Source organism: Gobius niger (genome assembly GCF_951799975.1).
Source record: "Gobius niger genome assembly, chromosome: 12".
NCBI classification, from domain to species: domain Eukaryota; kingdom Metazoa; phylum Chordata; class Actinopteri; order Gobiiformes; family Gobiidae; genus Gobius; species Gobius niger.
Window position 1 is genome coordinate 13622426 of NC_136863.1, and position 19453 is coordinate 13641878.

At 43.4% G+C, this 19453-nt stretch overlaps 1 protein-coding gene across 2 annotated transcripts in view; it reads left to right on the forward strand.

Annotated features, from left to right (window-relative positions):
• The first annotated feature begins 901 nt into the window (after positions 1–901).
• mob2a (MOB kinase activator 2a) overlaps positions 902–19453 on the forward strand; it is a 54685-nt gene continuing 36133 nt past the window's right edge. The window contains exons 1-2 of one of the 2 annotated variants that reach the window (XM_079568213.1): positions 902–1174; positions 1259–1463. In XM_079568213.1, coding sequence (XP_079424339.1) covers positions 1447–1463 — 17 coding nt within the window. In that variant the 5' untranslated portion in view covers positions 902–1174; positions 1259–1446. Of the gene's footprint in view, positions 1464–19453 lie in introns of both variants that reach the window. The other variant, XM_079568212.1, reaches the window with a different exon arrangement.

Genomic DNA, 19453 nt, shown 5'->3' on the forward strand with positions numbered 1-19453 from the left:
GTGTCACTGAACCAATCATACGGCTCTGCCCGCTGTTAACAGGGCTCCCATTTCCTTGGTCCCATGTCCTATGTCGCCTCAAACCTCCGTTATTTATAGCGGGCTTGGGATTGGATAAATACAGTGCCGGAGGAAGGTGAGGAGTTTGAGGCACGGTGATGTGCAGAGGTCACGTCCTTATACATCCGCGTGCAAACACAAACAAAAATCATCACTGATACATAATGATGCTGTATTATAATGATCATTTTGAAAGCGAACAAAATATGCCCAAATAATTAAAAACAACACTGTCTAAACATTACAATCCAATCAACCATGGCGGCTTATGACTGAGTGTGCGGGTGCTATTGCTGAGCAGCACGCTGCAAGTCATAAAACCGACCGTGATCTATATATAAAGGATACTTTGCAGTGCCCAGTACAGAAAAAGGTGCGGTAGGGTCATTGCGTCTAATGGTTCTTATATTTTATTACTCGTGCTTTTGGCCCTCCATATGATTTAATGACATTTAATGCTGGGTATAGGCTGCTGTCCTTTATAAACTGACCACAAGGCAATAAGCTGCTGCCAGAATCAGTTCTCTGAAACATTTACAATGGCACGAAGCAGTACATCTCCTGCAGCGCTTTCATTTTACCATACAGCCCTTCAAGACAGCACTCGTCAGTCTGCGTTAGGCTACCCCCCTCGTCTACAATGAGACATATGGGCTTGTTATCAGTTATATATTATCCCCAATTGCAAGAATAAAAAAACACCCAATAACAACAACAACAAAACACTGTAGATAGATAATAGATGCATGACTACAGCACACTGCACTACGTCTCCCACATGAGATCTGTGCGAGGCGCGCTGCGTATCACGCAATTTACGCACAGGAGGGACGGTGGGTCGGGTCTCTGTTTACTTCCGGACCGATTTGGATTTCGCTCAAAGAGAAGAAGCCTGGTGGGGTTTAGGCTGTCAGTTAGCACAGTGGCTATACAAAGCTAAATGACAGAGGGGACCAAACTGAACAGCGGCACCTCCGGGAGAAACGAGCTCCCCGGCCAACCTCTTCACACGGGACGCAAACGCACTGCGCGCCTGTCCCACTCTCATCAGACCGTCTCTGTGGCTCAAAGTCATTGAATGCTGCGCTCCCGCTACCAGCTACCAAACTGAATTGTATGTATTACTGTCACTTCATGTTGCAAGCTAAGAGAAGATCAAAACAAGGGCAATCGTTCAAAGTTTAAGTCCCATTTGTAGTGACCCGGAGGACCCCGGCTGTGGGACGGAAGCGGCCCGGGGAGTGCAACGGGACTCTGGCAAGGACTCTGGGGCAGACAGCCAGGACAGAGAGGCTGGTGGCCGGATAAACCAGAGGGTCGCCTCCGGTTCCTGGTGGATTTATTCCCTGCCAGCTAGCGTTAGCTCCGCTAACTCCTCACAACAACATGGATTGGTTGATGGGGTGAGTACCAGCAGCTTCTGAGCTCGGCTAGCTCAACTCTCCAATGGCATGTCTACTACGCACTGTTTACCGCTCCCTGCAGAACATAAGCTGAATTGTGAACACCGTCATGTCTTGTGCATAACAAGTGCACTGTCGAGTTGCTCGTTGTCACTCACACTCTTGAACATATTATTGTGCTTTCCGTGAGTAGCATGGCACTTAGCTTAGCCTTAGCTGCACAGGGCTAGTCCTGTAGCCCATGAACCGCTCTTCCCTGGACGGTAACGGAGCCTAATGTTACTTGGGCCAGGTCGTATTTTAGGCACCCTTTTTCTTGGGCTCACTAGACCGTTTTGGCAGTGGTCACATATGGCCGTGAGAAGATGTTAGCAGAGGCCACTTTGCTGAACGAACATCTTATTTATAGGAATGATTATCACAGCAAACGGGCTAACATTAGCAGCTTGCCAGTCTCTGCTAGCGCGGCTGTAGTTAAGTTTATTTCCTGTGCAAGGTGCACCTTCACTTGACTCTGTCCTAGAACCAGCGTTAGCAGCTTTGCTAATGTGGTACTTTTGTGCTTTGAGGTCTGTGTGATATATAAATGTGCATTATTCATTCAGAATGTTATATTTACTGAGTGGCTGTTTAGTTTGATTTTTTTTTTCTCCCTCTCCCTCTGGGCTACCACATGTCTAGTCTGGGTGAGAAAACCCAATCATGTCTAGACTTTTATTTCTTTTTTTTAACTGTCTGCTACCAGACACCGCTTATCCTACTGATAATACTTAACTTTCTAAAGTTGACCACCCTCTTATGTGTTGCAAACACCAAACTGCAGAGTCCATAACATAAATGCTCTTTGTTGCACAAGTCTTATTCAGGTGTGTGTCTGAAATCAGTGTTTAGAGTTATTATCAGGTGGGCGGCCTTGTTGCATCACTTGAGAGAAGTTTGAACAGGGACTAGAAGGGGAGGAGGCCCTTGTCAGGCGTGTTTGTTCGTAATATCCCTCCCTGACTCAGATATTTTAGACTCCATCCGCTGCCACCTATTGCATTTGTATGTTGTCAACAAGTTTTAGCAAGAACACCTTAAGTTTAAACTACAGAATCTTTACAGCACAATTGAACATGTTCCTCTAACTTGTTCATCATTCATGCCAGTTTTATGGATGGGATTTGGATTCATATGTGAAGGATTACATTAAGTCATTTTTTCTTTATTCAGCTTCTTGCCTGAACTTGTCTGTTGTTGATGCAAGTGGAGCATATTTTAAAGAATGTCTTCTGCCTTTCCTTCCATGTAATGCTTATTTTTTTTGAGTCACACCAAGGGGGGGTGATGATTTATTTTGTTTAGCACTTTTCACATACAGATCACAAAACACTTTACACAAGACCATTATTAACTCCATACTAAGGGGTGGCAACGTACGTACAGTCTGTGGCCGCAGCTGCCCTGGGGTAGAGACTGATTCAAACTCTGCTGTGAATCTGCACCATTCGGGGACAAAATGCTTTAACCACTGAGCCACTGCCCTCAGGGTGCAGCACCTGGTATCCTGGTGTGGATGGTCAAATGTACGTTGTGTATATTGTAGCTTGGGCAGAAAGAAATGTGGAGGTATTTGCAGGCCGAGGGTTTACAAAATGTGTGGTGAAAAGGGCAGGGAATATTATTGTGCTGAATTATACATTATAAATTCTCTGCTTTTTGGTATTTAAATGCACCATTAGTGACATCTTGGCCTAATGTTATTGTATTGAGTAACTCCACGAATCTCAGTTTCTCTGGCTTGAACTATGACTTTCTCCAAAAACTGTAAAGCTCTGCTGCATCATTGCACTCCAAAAATGAGGCATGTACAGTATATCTGTTGTTTGTTAAACCGCACTGTCCGAACCATCCATTGTGATTCACGTTGCCGGTGTTGCAATGACAAATGTTCAGTTTGCTGCTTAACTAAAAGCGTCTGCATTATTTGTGATGCCAGTGTGACCTCATTTGTCTCCCCTTTGGTCAGACAGGAAGCTAAATCATGGCGGAGATGTGTCTTTTCCTGCTGGGTGATATGGGCACGCTCTGACAGATGTTTAATCCCCTTGCTTTTGAGTGATGGATTTGTAATGCTGGACTGAGAGCAAAGGGAAACTCCATCAGCTGAGAGGAGCAGGAGGAGGAGGAGACTGTAGGCCTGCACTCTGACCTGATGATGATGATATGCACTGAGCTCACCTGTCACTTAATGGTACTCAGTGTGTTGTTGTTCAGCCTCATTGGGCTAATGCACAGTACGAGGATCCCTGTAATGTAGGGCTGATAATGAGCGATGCTGGGAATTGTTCAAACGTATTGTACTGCCATGTTTTTATGTCTCCACTTTGGGCTGGGAAGCACCAACATGCCCCGCGCAAAATCCATATTGTTAGAAAAGCAAGCTAACTAACAAAGCATTTTCACTTCCACAACATTTTTATGTCATTTACGGGGCCTGCTTTTGACGCCTGGACTTGCTTCAATAAAGTTAGTTGTTATTTTGGTGTCACTGCAGATCTTAACTTTATCATCATTCCGTGCGAGTGAGAGAGTGAAGCGTGTCAGCTGATTGACCTGATGCAGACTTGGAGGGGAATTCTCACAGTCGGTAATAGACCAAACTTCCCCTACCATTCAAGACTCTTTCGGTATTTCACTCGTCTCTGACCACTGTGACTTCAAACTAGAATTAAATATATTATGAAGACTTGTGGCCCACAGTAGATTTGTAGTTGCATAACTTTCAGCATTTAACTTTTGTCCCCGCCGCTGCTGTAATCAATGACCTAGAGTTTGCCTGGCCTGCCAAACTACATGATTTTTCATAGATATTTCAAAGACGTATAGTCTGGGAGCAGCATGATCTCAACGATTTCCCGGTGGGCGTGATTGACAGACGGCATCAACCAATTAAAGCAACGCTATACACGTCGCAGTAACAAGGAAGCCTTTCCAAAAACGACCTTTTTTACAAGGAACGCTTTGAACGCTGTTTCCAGTTGAAACAGACGAAAGAGCAGAAGGAAAACAGTGTGTCGGTTGCCGCGCCGTCATCTTTAATGTTTTGGAAGAGTGCGTGGTGGTGACAGGTGACGGCTTCGGTCTCTTGGTGCGTGATTGGACCGATGTGGGTAAAATCGTGAAATGATAGGATGCGAGCAGCCGCCCAGACGGTTCTTCTTTTGAACAGAAAGGAGGAGTGTCTGGCAGGCCAGGCAAACCTAGAGCAGGTCCCCTAGATGATGAAAAATAATTGCACACAGCAGAGATAAATACGTCTTCCACCTGTATTATCAAAAGCCACAACAATTCTAATGATTTCATTAGAACCCGGTTTTAGAATAAAATGTCAAAGAAGGCTGTTGGCCAAAGGCTGTGACCTGCTGAAAATGGTCTTGTGGCCCAAATTTGGTTGCTGAGCCACAAGTTGAGAATCTCTGATCTAAAGGATTGTATATGGTTGTATGTCATGGCTGTATATGTTAGATGTTTGGTTCCTCATGTTTTTTTTTTACCATTTTAATTTAAGACTCAACATAAACACAAACAAGCGTAACACAGTAAAGAGCACAATTCAACAATCTGTTCAAAAATAAAAACACCATTCAATGACCACCTGTCCATAAACATGTTTTCATCTCGATGTTATTTGCTCCATATAATGCACTTCTTGCAGTTTATTTTTCCATTGGGTAAGGGTGGGGACTGAGGTTTGAGACAAGAAACCGCAATCATGTTCTCTGCAATTAAAAGTAGTATTTTTTAATTGGCAAATGCTACTAAATTGATCTGAGATTGCTAGGGAATATTCGGTTCCAATGGAATTTCAGCACCTAAACAATTTTTGAATTCACTTTTTATGTCTATAGTTGATTCATTTTGGACAGTCCCAAAATATGTGAGTGTGGTCTCCCACCTGACCACAGCCCCTCCAGCAGGTCTGAAGCAGTGTCTGTTCCCAGGCCTCATCCTTGATAATTATGTTCATTTCTAATTCCCATTTTCACCTAATGTCTAAGGGATTTATTCTCTGTGCCTGTTGGAGTATTTTATATCCACTATTAATTGCTCTTTTAATGACTGAAATAATTAGTTGTTCGATATTGGAGGATGGGACCTGTAGGGAGATCAAATAGTTATTTTTCTGCAAGTAATCTCGCAATTGTAGGTATTTGTAGAAGTCTTGGGTTGGAAGATCATATTTTTGTTGGAGCTGCTGAAAAGACATCAGACTTCCGCTCTGAACCATTTGCCCCAGCATAATAAGGCCTTTTTTTCTAATATTTGACCATATAGACAGGATAGTTGTAAATCCATTTGTAACCTGTGTTTCCCTTATTTTGACCATACATCTGGGTTTATGAAACAAATTGTATCAAGAAATATTTCTGGACAATCTCCTTCTTCCATACTGCACCATATTGATTCTTTGTCTTGGCAAACCCATGCCAACATTGACCTCAGTTGAGCTGCAAAATAATAGTTAGATTTGGGAAATTCAATCCTCCAAGTTCTTTTGGACACATAAGAGCCATTTGTTAAGTGTTTTAAATGTTGGAATCTTTTGACGATACAAAGATCTGCCTCAAAGCTGACCCTGACCCAGCGATCCCGCCACTATTTCAGTCATATTACAGGTCAAACCGTTACAAAATCAATGGAGGGTGTCCTGGCACTGGATTGTTTTTGGATCGCGTGCTCTCTGACGCTTTTTGGGCGCTGCTGCGTACACGACTAATGATTTCTGACTTCTGTGTGTAACATGTAATGTTCCCAGTGGGGCTTTTGTACACACCACCTCCCTGTCCTCACATAACCCGTCGCTGCCTCATTTCCCTGTTCGCACACAGACTGAGCGGGCCAGGTGGCGGCCTCCGCAGCTCTCAGCACAAACCTATGCTGATAATGGGCTATGACGGACAACAAGCAGCATCTCAGACCGTTCACCTTCTTCACCGACACAAACCAGCCACTGTGTGGACTGGCATGAAAGATACACTACTAACTCTCTAACTTTACTAACTGCACAATAGCTGTACAAAAAATGTGATTAAATTTTTAATTTGGGATGTTTTTAAGCCAAGATTCAGTTCACTATACTTTTTAGAGACTTAAAAGAAGGAACTACTAAACTTGTGCAAGAATCACATACTGTACATGTCAGAACATGTTCATAAGGGTTTAAGTACAAGGTTTGCACATTTAACATTATTAATATCACACCCTATGGTGTAATATTTGCTCGTTGCAATTTGGTAATTCTTAACAGTAAACTGCTATATTTATTAGATTGCAATTATTTGCATGACCAAATATTCATATACACACTTTTCTAATACCACATTAGCCATAACTACTACTCGGCCTGGATCTGCTGAGGTTTGGAAGGCAGACTAAACAAATAGGTGGTCAGATATAATGGGAAATAATGATATTACTGAAATACTGATGTTTGTCATTAATATTGTGATATTATTGCAATATTTTACCAAACCATTTCAACACATGTATGCAAAAACTGTAGAAATGTTTTTAGATTACATTGTGTCAAAAGAAGACTTAAAAAAAAAAAAAAATACTGGATCGGGCTAAGACGAGGATGGTACATTTGGAACATCTTGAGACAAACCAAACTTTAGCACATTTTAAATGTGCCATGTGTCTTGTTCTTGGTTGTGTGCTGTGCTGGCAAATGTGTAAATCTCATCTCAATCACATGCGCCTTTGCAATACTGTATATTGTTGTGGCTTCTGGCGATATGTTTATTGTGCAGCCTTAGTAGGAATCGTATCTGGGAGATGTGACTGACCCTTGTCTATAGCTAAAGCTGGCTTTGCTACTGTGCACCTCAAGCAGTCTATTAACTTGTAACTGTATCCAAATTAACTACACAATTAACAATTTACAGCAAGTATAACATTTAACTGTATTTTTGGTGTCCTAAATTGCTTAACGATGTGCAGCGAAGTTTTAACACCTTGCGATGCCAGAAGTTGATGGTGGTCGTAATACAGAGCAGCTCACAGCGTCACCTCCACAGTGGGATGGCAGGTCGCCCAGTGCACGCTCCTCGTCTGCATCACTTGAGCCCCACAATAAAGCGCCACGGTTGGCCTCACTTGTGTGACAGAAGTGACATCCCACAACTGATGGTGTTAACCTCATCACTTATTCATAACTGTTTTATGTTTCCTCTCATTCAAGGCGGGCACTGAGGGCTGACGAGTTGTTTATTAAACTCTGCGCCAATAAGTTGGGGCCGTGCAGCTGGAAACGCTTGTTTCATTGTGTTTATGAAGCAATCAGTTAGCCTTGGTTAATGATATTTATTCGAAGCAACTCGTCTCTAAACTGATATTCTGAATTTTTCTAAAACATTTCAGAAATCCCACACTATCACTGGAATGAGTTTGGTATACTAGTTTGATTCCACTTCAAGAAGAATATAAAACTAAATTAATATGAATATTCCCTGTAAGTTATGATATTGTATCGTTTCTCCTCTACACAGCATAGCAATGTATTATGAGCATATTCTTTGCATTTGATTTTGTATCTTTCATCCCATTTATCAGAGCTGTTTTGATCTGACAAAGAGGCTCATCCGTGCTTGAATGGAGCCTGTTTCTCTGGGGGGGCTGATGTGCAGAGGCAGTAGCGTGCGTGTCTTCTGCAGGATCTTAGCCGTTCATCCGTTCAGTGAGCGGCTCGGAGCGTTCTCGAGCTTCAGAGAATATTTGTCTGAACGCTCCGTTTTCTAATCCCCGAGAATTGTACTGTTTTTGTCAGCCATTGCTCCTGCAGATCAAAACCAAGAGCATCTAAACCGACGTTTCCTCACGCACTTTATTCAAGCATGTTTTGCGGTGGGGAGGAGCGTCCTGTTTCTCTTCCGTCGCCGGAGTGAAGTGAAAAGTGAGCAGTGGGGCCCTGGCGTACTGTAAAAGCTCAGCTGTCATAGTTCAAAGGTGTTTCGTGGCAAGGTGACACCTACAGCAAGCGGCTGATCTAGTAACAGCTCTGATCTGGCACCGCACGACATGGAGTCTGCCTTTGCTTTGGTAACACGATAACGATAATGACCCCTTAATATTATAAGCGCTTTTGAACTCAACCTTGCTCTTACAGTGGGCTTTCCATACACAGACTGTTTTGAATTAAAAAGATATGAATAGCTAGTGCCCAAAAGCCAGTGCAAGACTAATATTATGGATCACTTTGAAATATGAATTGCACATTAGAGTATTACATAATTATATTTTATTTCTAAATTGTTTCGCTTTATTTCAGGAGTTGTTTGAAAGTACACGAGCAGCATGGAGCTTGATATTCAGGCTTTATTGAGTTTCTTTTACGGAGACAAATAGCCCCAGTACAGGAACACACACACACGCGCGTCTGCTTAAATGCTGCTGTAGTCTCCGGGCTGGTCTCCGGAGACGCTCCTCCACTTCCCTGTCTTACTTTGCCTTTTCTCTGAGACGGGGAGCGGCCCAGAAATAAACGTGATACCGGAATGACTCTGCAGTTTGTCTTTCCCTGCATATGCATAAGGAGATAATTGTAGAATCTAAGGGGAAGTGAGGGGAGCATTATTTGCAGTTCACATACTCTGCGGGATGAGTGCTGTGCGTACATACTGCTGGGACCATATTACTCAAGATTACTTCAGAGTTGGCCTGCACAATATTCGCAATATCAGCTTAGTTGCAAGAAATGATAATACAAGGATGCTCAAGGTCCTCCATCTGACGGGAAATGTATTGTTTTTTCCCCTTACCTCACATTTGTACCTTAAATATTTGAAGAGTTCTCATCTCATTTATCTGCACACTTTCATTTCCAGTTGTTGTTTTGACTGATAAGCAGCAGCCTTTTGCAGCCCTACTTCATAGGTTCATGAACAGTGCTGAACTACTGCAGTCTTTGAGGCACAAACATGTGCAGCCCAGCCCTGTACCTGTCCCTCACAACCGTCATGAGTCATGACCTCTTCAAAAGCTTCCACTATTAACATTTCATAGTGTTCACTGCCACCAGCTGCTGCTGCTTACTACATTTTGGTGAAAACGAAACGATTCAAATGTGAAAAATATGTCTAGTTTTGGCGCACTTCCTCTTCCTGGAGCAAAGACAGCATGAACCACATTTTGAACAAACTGTGGTTAGAAAAGTGTCATAGAACCGTTGCAAAAGCTGCTAGAGGTCGACCGATGTGGGTTTCTCCAAGGCCGATGCTGATTTTGGGGGATTTTTATTTGATTGGCGTCTTGTCTGTAATCCTGTGTATGATGCTCCTATGCTGCAAAATGAGTCAGTGTTGAACTGTGAGGGCAGGGGGGTGCTTTATTGGGGCATAGAGCTGATATATTTATGTTTAGCAGGTACCTTAGAGGGAGTTTCTTTGAAAAACAAAAATCAGCAGATTCCAAAACAAAGTCTCGATCTCTTATTAAGCAAAAGTCTGCGAAATAAAAATATAAAGCTCTCCAAGGCCTTGTGGGAGGGCTCTTATTAAAGCTCTGACTGCTCCTTCCAATGCAAAAAGACAGGAAGTCTGTTACTTTCGGTTCCAGAGATATACCCAAATATCGGCTGGCCGATATATTGGTCGACCTCTCGCTGACACCATAGTTCAATGATGCCTAAGTTCTTCATAATCTTTTCATATTTTTTTTCCAAAATTGTGCAGCTTTACTCTGGGACCGGGGACTAACTGTGTCCCACAGCGCCATGCTACGGTTGTTTACTCTTTAGTAACGCTCGACTAAACTGGCCCTGGTCCTGCTGCCAGTGGACAGTGAGATAGAATATTTAAACCGACGACAGCCAGAACAGTCGGGACTAATAAGCTGCTCTCTTCTGCTCTTCTAGTACAGTGTCATCGTTCCAAACATGCCTCGTGGTTTGTTTGGTTTTGTTGGACTTCTCTCGTCACCGTGAGAAGGCTGACTGCTGCCACTGACCCGGGAACAGCTCGGCTTGTTGTCAAACTGGATCACAGTCATGGCGCCGCTGTCTATACTCGTAAGATCAGCGAGAAACAAGCGTCCGCACCACAGCTACTGTTTGGTGTCTGTCCTCCCCTCTGCTAATATTATGTGTGTGTCAAATGATATTAAATGCACCGATCTAGCTTATTTGCTACCGATGCTGGGGTTTGAGTATCTGCCGATGTCCGAGTTTTAACGATACCAAGAAGGTACCAGAAGGTTCTTAGCTTTACAATGACATACAGCATGCCCATATTCACTTAGATTTTGTGGTGGTAAAAGTTGTGTTTGGCATTGAGAGAAAAAAACTGGTATCTATTCAGTATTGGATATTTGTAGCCGATACCCGATATCATATTTTTTCTAGCATCGGCTCCGATATCCGATACCAGTATCAGATCAGTGCATCCCTAATTATGACTTATAATAATAAAGTAGTTCTGTTCAGATCGTCGTGAATTAGGTGCAACATAAAAATGAGCCCCATAAATGACCCCCCAAAGTTGGCCGAAAAATGTCAATTCCAAATCGAGGTCAGACAGTGGAAACGCCACACCTGCGTAAATTGAAAAAAGCCGATAAAGGCAGAGAAGGGAGAGCGGGCAGCTGATAAGAGAATCTAGAAAATGAAGGGAGCGGGAAACCATAGTGGCACTGAGACGATGGCCGTGATATGGAGACAAATGGAAGTGTCCACGGGTCACAGCGGTAGATTAGAGGCATAGCGCCGTGGGATACTGAGCCAGAGGGAGAGTTAGCAGCAGGGCCGGGGCAGGAGGAAGTTGGAGGGAGAACAAAAGTCATTAAAAGTTGGCAGAAACTATATATGTGCAAATGCTTCGTTCAGTGCGGGACATAATGTGTAGATTTCCTTCTCACAGCGTTGTTTCTAAGCACTAAAGTGAACATGTAAAATGCTAAACTGCATGCGAAGCGCTATTGACACTGAGATGTTGTAGTTGCTGTTGTGCCCTCGACGCCCGCAGCCCCTTCAGCAGTGAGAGGAGAGGAGCTTCTTTCTCACAGATGTGGTCAGCTCCTCGGGGCCAGGCTTCATGCGGTGTGAGCTGCTAAATCAGTGCAGAGCCGGTGGGCTGAGGGCTGCTGAAGGTTCTGCGAGGTTTGCCCTTGGTGGCTGAGGCTCGGCTCCTGGGCTGGCCTGTAATTGGATTAGAGATGTGTGCTGCATTAGGCGGTGAAGGCGAGTGTTGCACGGCCCTGTAAAGAAACCAGTTCGTCTCAGATCAACACCTCCTCACTGTTGTCTTATCCCCTTCCGCTTTTTTTTCTTCCTGCTATTTTTCAATCCTCTTTGTAATCATGCGCCCCTCTCACCCGCCTGTGTAGGTGTGTGCAGTCACTAATGTTTGTGTCGTTAATGTGTCACGGCTAGCCAGTCTTAATGGGATTACAGGAGGAGCTCATGCTGAGAAAAAGCAGGAGAATAATAGAATGTAAAAATGATCATCATGTCCAGAGTGAGAAGCTCCCTCAAGGAGGAGAAAGAGCTGCTCTTGACCTTTTTCAATAGACCACTTCCCGTGTAGCTGCCTCAGACAGGAAGTTAAAGGTGATGTCATTGTAATGTGCTTCCTGGTCTTTGTGCGTCTTAACCTGTTGACAAGTTAAGACCTAATCTAAGAAAAGTGGACTAGAAAGAACTGGAGAAAAGCTGTGATAAGTTTTAAAGGTTCTCACGGTTACTGGCAGAAATCCTTACATTTAATCTGGTATTTAACAGGACAGAAATGTGCTTATGTTTGCGCATGTAATAGCCTGAAACAATTGTCAAACCTCCTAAGAAATCCTGCCCCCTGCTCATATTCACCACATTGTATCTGGTATAATAGTCTTTGCAAGAGCGAGCATGTGAAATGAAAGAAAACCCTTAAAGTGGAACATTATCCCACTGCCCAGCCTGTCCTAAGGAGGAAATAATGTGCTGAGTACAGTCATGTGATTTTTGTAGCACATGAGCCGGGCGTGGCAGGGCGTGTTGTTTGTTTGGAGTTTAGAACAGGCTTCAACAAGAGTCCGACATCACTGAAGAGATGACAGAAAAGCTCACAGCACCTGGTTATTTATGTGAGAAAGCTACAGAATCTTCACCACCCTGGCTCAGATTGTTCATTTCCATCTTTCTGTGAGCTTCCTTTTAAAAATCAAGAAGATGCACAGGAAATAGTTCTCAGAGCGAAATCTGAAAATTCAGTAGGGGCCTGGTTTGTTGACTGTCACATGCATGTGGTTGTTGCTTTAAATTACACGGCAGAGAGAGAGATTAGAGGGAGACAGTGATGGAAGAGGCTTAATAGCTGAGAGTTGAGCACCAGCCGCCATATGTTTCATATGTTATGACGAGCCTCTCATCTGCCCATATGGCCAGGCCGAGATATCTCCTGCCCCGCTCCCATCCACTCTAAACAGTCTGAGGTCAGTTCGCTCAGTGTAGCTGAAAATTCACTTGTGAAAGAAGTAGCTCAGACAATCTGAGTACTGAGAGAAAGAAATCGGCATCCAAATGATTCAGAATTAGAAAAAAGCTTTAGATATCAAGCACTGAATTTGCGCCTCTCGTAGCTCCACTTGTCCAAGCGGAAGTGTAGGAGGGGGCAGATAGTGTCAGGGCAGGGTTGGACTTGAGATGACTGTGTGGGGAGCACAGAGAGGGATTTCCGCTGCGAGGCCGGGGTCACTGTAAGGAAGCTGCTGACTCGGCCTCTGAGGAGAAGAACGACGAGTGTGCTCAAACGCCCCGCATCAAAACAGAGAATCACAAGACACTGTACAAGAGCGTTTGACCCCAGGAAGGATTCTGATACCCCCTAAAGGCTTTGTATGCTTGTGAACACGGATGAGTCTGGCTAAGGGCTCACAGAACAGAGGCCCCACTCTGTACTCACTTGTAAGAGTCACATAATACAGAAGTAAATTACATTTACGCAGACTTTTGGTGATGTTGGGTGGTGATTAAGAAAGAAGGACTGAACAATATATTGTCACGTTACTGCTAACCTGTATCAGATGAGGGTGACATAACAACAATGATCCATCTGCTAAAACATCTACAAGAAGAGTCAGTTTTACTCATGAGTTTCATAGTTTCCACTTAAGCCTTGTTTGATTTTAGTTTAGTATTAAGTCTTGTTTTGACAAAAATATAACTCAATTGTAGCTGTTTTGTCTTTTTCATGTCCCCAAAGGACCTGTTACAATGACCTCTCTGAAAAATGACTGTAGCTTTTGGAATATGAGGCTTGTGTTAAAAAGCTAACTCTATGTAAAACATTGTGTGTTGTGAACAATTGAGACATGGGAGTGAACTTTTCTCTGCAACAACTTAATCCAGGAAGGTTAAGGAAATATTGTTCATCAACAACACAATAGTGTTATGTAACAAATGGTTTGCATGTTCCATCTGGTAAACATGTTAGTTAAACGTGCTTTCCTACACTCTGATGCATGTAGCTCTGCTGCAAAGTAGCTACAGAGAGGAAAAAGTATCAGTCCCAGACGGGCCATGTATCAGGGGAGTGCGCCGCAGAAAAGACTACAAAACAGATTAGAAAAGGCAAGGGGTGTGTGACTGATTTATCACCGGCCGTTAGCTGGTTAAATGAGGCTAAGTGTGCGGGCCTGCTCTGGGAGGTGAGATGAAGAGATTAACCCACATAAAGACTGATGGAGGGAGAAGACTTCTTACTCCTTCCAGTGAAGTTTGTATTTCCTCTGCGTGAATCACGTGGCACAGACGCCCTTTCACTTTGTCCATTCACTCCATGAGCTGTAGAGTCTGTTCTCTGTGTGAGAGACTGTCCAACATTGTCTGCAGTTTAGATGAGTAATTATTAAATCAAACTAGGACTAGCAAACACACAGACCAGGGAGTTTTTTGTAGTTTCTGTGAAATGTCCTTAAGACGTTAATTGTCCAGTTCTGAGTCCTCTTCTGGTGCCCTGGCTTTAATGTAGAATAACTGATGGCTGTACATTTACAGAGTCTCCCCCTGATATCCGCTCAGTAAGCCTTTCTGATGTTAACCTTTGGAAGTTGCTATGATGCCTTGCATGTTTTTTCATCGTGTGCCGGTGTAGGAGGGTGTCCACATCCGCTTCCTCTGACAAACAGGGTTAGGGATCTGCTCCTGTTGGGACACAGCAGAGGGTCAAGTTGTACCGTTTTTATGATACACAGAGTGCATTCCCGTCATAAACAGAATCTAAAGGTTACTCTCCCTGCAGCCACACCCTGCCCTTGGCGTCGTACCTCCGAGCCAGGCCACAGTCTGCAGCCCGAGCGTGCAGGAAGTCGCCGTCACTCGGAAGCAAGCGACGAGATGCACAAACAAAAGGAAGTGCTCCTCCGCCTCACTCCGGCTCCAGCTGGGCGTCTGACAGTCATGGCACTTTATCACAAGTTCACAGCCGCGAGAAGTGAGCGAGCCCTTTAACCGCACATGCAACGTAACTGATATCTCCCCTGCCCAGCTTTAAACCACTGAAGCTGTGTTGTCCATTGAACACACAGAAAAGAAAATGGTGGAAAGTCCTCATATAATATTAACGCTAAGACATGAGTTTCAGTGGATAATAGTTCTGGAAGTTACCTGGTCATGAAATGCTTATTTGATGAAGATCCAGCCCTTTTGTGGATGATATGTGTAAAACTGTTTAGGAGCAGACTGTTTTATTCCTAAGGCCTCATGGAGACAACATATTTTATTTTACATTTTCAAACTGCTAGTTTTTAGATGCAATTGCAATTAATCTCCCCGTCCTGAAAGGATAAAGGCCTGTTTCGCTAAACCTCTTCAAGTGGCACTTCTCTCCCAGCCTTTAATAACAGGCATGAATACTGCATTGTGTTGCTTTGGGGCAGCTGACCTTACCATATTACTTCCCCTCGCGTTACCCAGAGCTGTTTGCTGAAGTCGTGTGCTGCCTGAAAGGTGAGCAGCTGTGGTGACAGGTGCTCAGAGGTCACTCGTCTCGGTGGACATCTCTAAACTTCAGGACAATCAGGAAACCGACAAGAGATGTTGCATAACGATGGCGTGTGTGTGTGTGTGTGTGTGTGTGTGGGGGGGGGACTATTTGGCGTGAGGATTAGCAGCAGTACCTGGGCAGGGCCAGGAGATTTGCTTGGGGCAGGCTGAGGCTCGGTGCAAACGAGCCGGTCTTTTTGCATGTCTTAAACAAATTTCTACCTTGGCCTTTTTTTGCAGTCACACAGACTTTGAATGCCTGTCTGACACGATCTTTATACGTCTATTCAGGACAGTGCATGTTAATGAACACCCATTTAAATATGCCCTAACGGCTTGTTGCCAATTAAGTTTATTCTCAAACACTCGCTCAAAGCAAGGCAGGCTTTTTTTTGAGTCTTCTAGTTCATTATTTGCACAGGGCACAAAGGTCTTTTTACAATGCAAAAGGCAAAACAAATTTTATTCCACTACCAAAAGAGCCTTTAACATAGAGAAAGATATGTTGTTGTTACTTAGGATACTTTATTTGCCTGAATTTGCTAGCAATTTGATTCCGCAATATTTGTGTAGCTCTAGCTTAAAAAAACAGCTGGTTGTGCAATAGTTCATTGAAATCTAAATTTATTACTTGCTTAAGGCAGAAACTGAACCCACTGCAACCCTGGGGTTATCTTGCTTAAAAAAAAAAAAAAAAAAAAAAAAAAAAAGATGAATGGCCTAATCCCATAGAGCTTTGGACATGTAATACCCATGTTCTCCACAAGAGGGGGATCCATGTTCATCAGAGCTGTCCAGTGTCGCTCAATATGACGCTCAGCACATACCTGAACTAGTATTTTATTGTTGTGCATCTGCTTCCTGTAAGCTTCTATATGAAACCTGATACTGAAGGAGTTTGGAGTCGCATTAGTGGTAAGAGGTTGAAGAACGGGAAACAGTGAGGGGAAAGTTGAGAAATCCTATGAGCATGAAATTGGATCTAGTTGCATAATTGTGGCTCGCAGGCCTTCCCAGTGCGCACGAGGCACTGCTGGCTTTTTCCAGGATAGATCACATGACCAGGCACCAGTCCACCAACACATTCAAATCCAGGGCATACATTTTCATCTTCTCAGGGGGGGTAGAAAAAAAAGCATCCGTGGGTATGGCAGTTTCAGCGCTCTGGCTTTCATTTAGTCATCCATGAACATGCAGCAATTAATCATCAATCATTTTATTCATTGATTTGTTTTAGAGGCACGGCACATGTAATATGCTTACTTGTTTTTGCTGCGCTCTAGAGGAAGGCGCCAATTGATTCCCTCATCAGACTCTGCTCTCTACATACCAGCCATAGCACCTGTCACGGATACATCAGCCCTGCTTCCTCTCTGCGACATTGCCCTGTCTGTTTCATCTCCTCTTTTTAATCTTCCGCCCCTCTCCAGTCCACCCTTCATCCTCCCATCACCGCCCTTTATTCGCATGCCAGCAATACCAGAGCACATAGCACTCACCGCCATGACATAGATGAGTGTGAACACCATGGCCTGCTCCTTTTCTCTCATCGCTTTAGCTCCAACAGACAGGTAACGTGGAGGAGGAACAAAACAGTCTTGTCCTGGTTTCTTGTGAAGGAAGCAGTGTTTCTGAGTAAACAGTAGGGGGCGTCGTAGTGCCTCTGTTGAGAGTTGTCCATTCATGAATTCGTGACTGATGACGCTTGTACGGAGTGGTTTTATAACTGCTGGCATTATAAAGCTATGGAATTGTATGTTTTATTTCATGTTATGTGGAAAGACCTTTGGTAAGTCTGAGTAATTCTGGGGAAAAACATATTCTAAACATCTGCAGGCTCTTAACATTCAAGAGAAATAACTGTTAAGCTACTGCAATAAGAATTTCATGTATCTCAGTTGACTTAGTTTTATTCACAATACGCCAAGCAATGTTTTTTGGCTTTGTATGACTGTAAAAAATGCAGTTACAATTCAATTAAGACTTATTCTGCAGCCCTAAATCTCTAAGTAGGGGAAAGAATTATGAGGTAGGTACTGTGTGTATAACTTGCCCAGCGTTTCCCCTTTGCCTGAGAAGTAATCAGTGTACAGTTGCAATTCATTTCCTCCGTCAGCTTGAAAACTAAGCTTTCTAGATGTAGGAAGATAATGATAATTTGTGGCAGAGGCCAGAAACACTTAAGAGTTTCATAACAGTCTGACGTTAGGGCACTAAGAGGACATTTGGGTTTGTGTTATTCTAGCTGATTGACAGCAAAATAAACGGCTTCCCAAATCTAGATGAACTCTGTGCAAACTAAATGAGACAGAGTGCTACTATGAAGTGAGTTACAGAGGCCCTTTGCTCCACACGGACAGACGGCCGGCGTCTTTGGGCTTGGTCATATTTATCCATTGGCTCTTTCATAACCCTCCCCACTGAGCGGTTTCTGGAAACATTGACCCAGCGCTGAAGGCTACCTGTGTTTATTTCAACATATTTAAAGTATGTTTGGGTACATGTATAAAAGGCTTGTTTGGTTGGCAGTAATATACATTACCATGTTCAACGAGATGGGTAGTCGGTTATGGTATGTTGTGTAACTTCCCAAATAAAAATATACTTTTCTTAATGCTCAAGTAATATTGTTTTGAAGCATCAATGCTCCTACTCAGCAAAAGTGGTACATGAAGTAACTTTACTTTAGTCATTTCTCTTTCCACCGAGAGTGAACGTGTAAGTGACAACATTTTTTTCATTTTTCTCATTTTTCTCATATCATATCTTTCATCTATTTTTTATGGTGCATTCTTGGTAAATATTAGTGTGTTTTTTTTGTGTGTGTAATGGCAATCAATTATTGTGGCCTCTGCCCGATCCTATCAGACCTTGGAAGCTAAGCAGGGAAGGGCCTGATTGGTACTTGGATCGGAGACCATTTGGTAACACCAGGAAGCCCGGCTAATGTTTTGAATGAATGAGTGGCTGGTGGTCGGAGGGGCCGATGGCGCAGACTACTTGCCTCGCTTCCGTCATTCTACCCCAGGGCAATGCTTTTTCTATGACACTTTTATGCTCAAGCAGTTGCTCGGTCTTTTTGCTGGATAGAAATTGCAAGATTTTTTTTTTTTTTTGCTACTCTGCACCTCTGCTTGTCCAACTTGAGCCCAGTGGTTTCCCAAAAATGAATCTTGTTTGCGTTACATAGCGGGGGTCGTGCTTTCAGTCAGTCTCACCTCTCCTAAATAGCACGGTCACAAATTGCTTTCTCCTGCGCGTTTAGGTTGCTTTGTTTGTGCACTGCGGTGAGGGGTTTGTGCAAAGTATTCCTGGAAAGCTGGAGGGAGGAGGGAGGAGGGGGGGCATAAAACGCTGTTCCATAACAAACTCAGCAGTGTATTCCTCATCTGGAAAACGTCCGTGCAATTCTGAGAAAGCAAGAAAAATCTGACCAGTGGTATCAGCACCTATGATAAAACCATTTGGCTAACTTTATTAGTATGCCGGGAGGAATGCTCAGAGTTCACATTCTTGCGTAACAGGGGAGGGACAGACAGATGGACACGAGAGTGGGGGTAATGCAAGGGCTGTGTGGATGGAAATAAGCGTCGCAAAACAGGGAAAGAAAGTGCAAATTAGCCTAATGAAGGGGCTACAAAAGGCGTAGTAAAACTCAGAGACATCAACATGGAGGTGATGAATAGCTGCAGAGAGAAGAGGGGAAAGAAAGAAAGGGGTGTTTTATGGAATGGAGATGTGCCTGTCTAGTCTTATAAGGAAAGGTTCAAATAATAAGAGTATAAAGAGAGGTTGGAGACAATTCTTGTAGATCCCTGAACGTATCGGTTTCTATAGTGGTCATGACAACTCCTCTCAAAGTATTAGACCTTTCTGCCTCAACTGGAGGGTTGGGATTATGAGAAAATAGTTGCTTGATCCATGTCTTTGAGGTTGAGTTTGCCAATCTATAAATTAAACCTTGCCATATTTGTCTTTCTTTTTTTTTATA